Source organism: Cyprinodon variegatus, unplaced genomic scaffold (genome assembly GCF_000732505.1).
Source record: "Cyprinodon variegatus isolate N-32 unplaced genomic scaffold, C_variegatus-1.0 Scaffold13, whole genome shotgun sequence".
NCBI lineage: Eukaryota > Metazoa > Chordata > Actinopteri > Cyprinodontiformes > Cyprinodontidae > Cyprinodon > Cyprinodon variegatus.
The window spans coordinates 996,201-999,511 of NW_015150466.1; the positions used below are offsets into that span (position 1 = coordinate 996,201).

General features: G+C 41.0%; 1 protein-coding gene across 1 annotated transcript in view; it reads left to right on the top strand.

Moving 5' to 3' along the window:
* Positions 1–3,311, top strand: part of LOC107089801 (cohesin subunit SA-2-like) — a 45,203-nt gene that overhangs the window by 25,290 nt on the left and 16,602 nt on the right. Inside the window, exons 22-27 of the mRNA XM_015382777.1 lie at positions 92–172; positions 260–352; positions 444–618; positions 709–848; positions 944–1,045; positions 1,131–1,279. Of these exons, the coding sequence (XP_015238263.1) occupies positions 92–172; positions 260–352; positions 444–618; positions 709–848; positions 944–1,045; positions 1,131–1,279 (740 nt within the window). The remainder of the gene's footprint in view (positions 1–91; positions 173–259; positions 353–443; positions 619–708; positions 849–943; positions 1,046–1,130; positions 1,280–3,311) is intronic.

Here is a 3,311-nt window from a genome sequence, read left to right on the forward strand (position 1 = left end):
ATCATAAGGCAACTATTAGATTTTAGGGTGCTGTTTGTTCTGAATGAATCAGAATCTTACTGTCTTAACTTTGTGTCTCCTTGGTGAGCAGATAGTCATCCATTCGCTGCAGTGCACTCACTACGTCATCCTGTGGCAGCTGGCTAAGTTGTCCGAGGGCAGTTCAAGAAAGGTAAGGGCTTCAGCTTTCGATTCGCCGCGCTTCAGTCGGGTCGCTTTGAAGCTCCATGTTAAAGAGGTGTGTCCGTTCCGCCTGCAGGATGACATGGTCAATCTTCGGAAGCAGATGAGGGCGTTTTGTATGATGTGCCAGCGCTACCTCACAAACGTCAATACGGCCGTCAAGGAACAGGTGACGCAGCTCATCGAATGCGATTGGTTAAAGAGGCGATGTCTGCAGGAACGCTGCTGGATTGAACTGTGTTTTTCCCTCCGTTTCGCAGGCGTTCACCATCCTGTGCGACCTTCTGCTCATCTTCAGTCATCAGATGGTCTCAGGAGGCAGAGAACATCTGGAGCCTCTGGTCTATTCGCCAGAGGATTCCTTACAGTCCGAGCTGCTTTCCTTCATCCTCAACCACGTCTTCATAGACCAGGACGACGACACCAACAGCACTGGTACCAATAGAAACAAACCAGGATTTTTAGGTCGTATTTTTGCTTCCTGGGAGAGTTTGGAGATCGGTTTCTGTTTTGTTGTATTTCCAGACGGCCAGCAGGATGATGAGGCAGTGAAGATCGAAGCTCTGCACAAGAGGAGGAACCTCCTGGCTGCCTACTGTAAGCTCATCATCTACTGCGTGGTGGAAATGAGGACTGGAGCGGACATCTTCAAGCAGTACATGAGGGTCGGTTTTAGTTCTTTTAAATTAAACATCCACCCTGTGGGGGATTTTCAGACCAAAACCAAACTCAGCTTTTTTTTTGTTTGTTTGTCTCACAGTATTACAATGATTATGGTGACATCATCAAGGAGACCATGAGTAAGACGAGACAAATCGACAAGATCCAGTGTGCCAAGACGCTGATCCTCAGTCTGCAGCAGGTCGGTGAACCTTCGGCCTGACCCCGTCCCTCCAGCTTTCTGTCTCTGACCTCATACTGGATGTTTGTGCTTCTTTTGGTTCCAGCTGTTCAATGAAATGCTGTCAGAACTGGGTCACGGGTTCGACCGCTCCTCCTCCGCCTTCTGTGGGATCAAGGAGCTGGCCCGTCGCTTCTCTCTGACCTTCGGTTTGGATCAAGTGAAAACCAGGGACGCCATCGCCATGCTCCACAAGTAAGGCTGAATCCTGTCCTTGGACGACCTCGGGGAAATCCTCCATATCAGCTTTCCTCCTGCTTTTCCTTTACTCCCTGCTTGAACTATAGAAGTTATTTTATGTAACTTTAGATGCTGTTTACGAAGGAATTGGTAATCATTTTAATGTGTATCTTGATTTTATGATCAGATGGAGGGAAAAGAGTAATTTGCAGACTGTAAGCAGCTTGGTCATCATTTAAAAAAACAACGTTAACGCTCGATATCAGCTTCGGCTCAGAGCGCTGTCCCTCCCTCTCACACTGAGACACTTTTTAAATGGTGGATGCAGTTAAAATAACCGTAAAACTAGAATATAAACTCTTGTTCTTGTAACACAGCCTCACCACTAGGAATGTAAACAAATACTACGTAGATTGCTGGTTTATTAGACTTGAAGTTGTTGAATTGACAGCTTAGCATTTTAATGTTTAATGCTTTTAATGTTTGTACCATCCACTAGAGGGCAACGCTGTTCATTATTAAGTGGAGGATTAGCAGTATTTGGGAAGAAATGCATAAATCCAGAATGCAGACTTAACTTTATCTGGTTTAGCGCTGGGCAATTAATTGCATTTGCAATATAATCGCAATTTAAGAAAATTTACTTTTGAAATTGCAGAGGAACTCAATATTAGTCACAATTAATTTAACAAGATTAAGACACTGAATTTCTCCCTTGGATGGCAGTAATAAAATTAAAGTGCTGTCACACAGAAGGAAACAGAGAGTTGCATCTATAGCACCTAGATCTATGCATTATAGTAGAAGTTGGAGCTTTTTCATCCAGATGTTACAGCAAAGTCCTGCAGCACTGCATTCTGGAAGAGCAGGCTTTCACGATCATGAAAAAACTGAAACCCCGGAATAAAACATTGACATGCTTCTGCTTAGTGCAAAGGAAAATCGCAAAAAGATCTCAATATTTTTTGGAAAGTAATTCAGATTTTTGGTAAAATCGTTCATCCCTGATTTGGTTCTGTTAGTGAATATAAACGCTCAAATTCCTGAAATTCTATCACCTAAAAATCACCCATTTATCCTCCAGTTCAATCAGTTTTTTTATCATTCAATTAGTATTCGATCCAGCTGACACAATAAATAGTTAAAATATAGCGATATTTATGATTCCCCCCCAAATTAAGCATGATGTAAAAAGTGGTCTGGATTTCACGCCGAGGACGACGAACAAAAAGCATTAATTTGTGAGACCAAAAACCATCGCTGCAAAAGGAAGCAGTACAAATTTATTCACCACCTAAAGTCGTCGGCTACAAAAGGAAGATTGTTGTAAACTCTGCAGGTCAGCAGCTCCCCGCTCACCAATTAAAATGTTCAATAAATCGTCCGTGCAGCCGATGGCGTTTGAAAAAACGATCGCATGTGACAGAAACAGGAAGAGATGGAGGGAAATGACAGACGCTGTTTATTACGTTATTTAAATGTTTATTAGTTGCTCTAATAATCTCGCTGTGATGTTATGAGGTTTTACCGGCGTTCTTAACTTGAAAATGTTCTCAAATTTATAACTTTTCTTGCTTCTTTAAAATTCCCAGCTGGTAAAGATGCTGATAGTTTTGGAGACTCTGATTTTAGAGCAGTATTAAACTTTTGTTTTTTTAATTTAGGTTAATTTCTTTTTTTCATCCTGCATTTATTTTTTTTATTATGCACTTAAGAGCCCTTTCTTTTTTGTTTGTTTTTTTGCATTTTATTTATTATTGCGTGTTTTTGCTTTGTTTCCTGGTTGGTTTCTGGGATCTTGTTAAAGGTCTAATTCTGACACCCAGAGACGACATGTGGCAGAATTATTAGTGAAAACCTTTGAGCTGGTTAACATTAAATTACATTTGAAACCAAAAGTTTTAATGAAGATATCGGTACAATTTTATGCACTTTTTTAAATGTAATTTAATGTTAACCAGCTCAAAGGTTTTCACTAATAATTCTGCCACATGTCGTCTCTGGGTGTCAGAATTAGACCTTTAACAAGATCCCAGAAACCAACCAG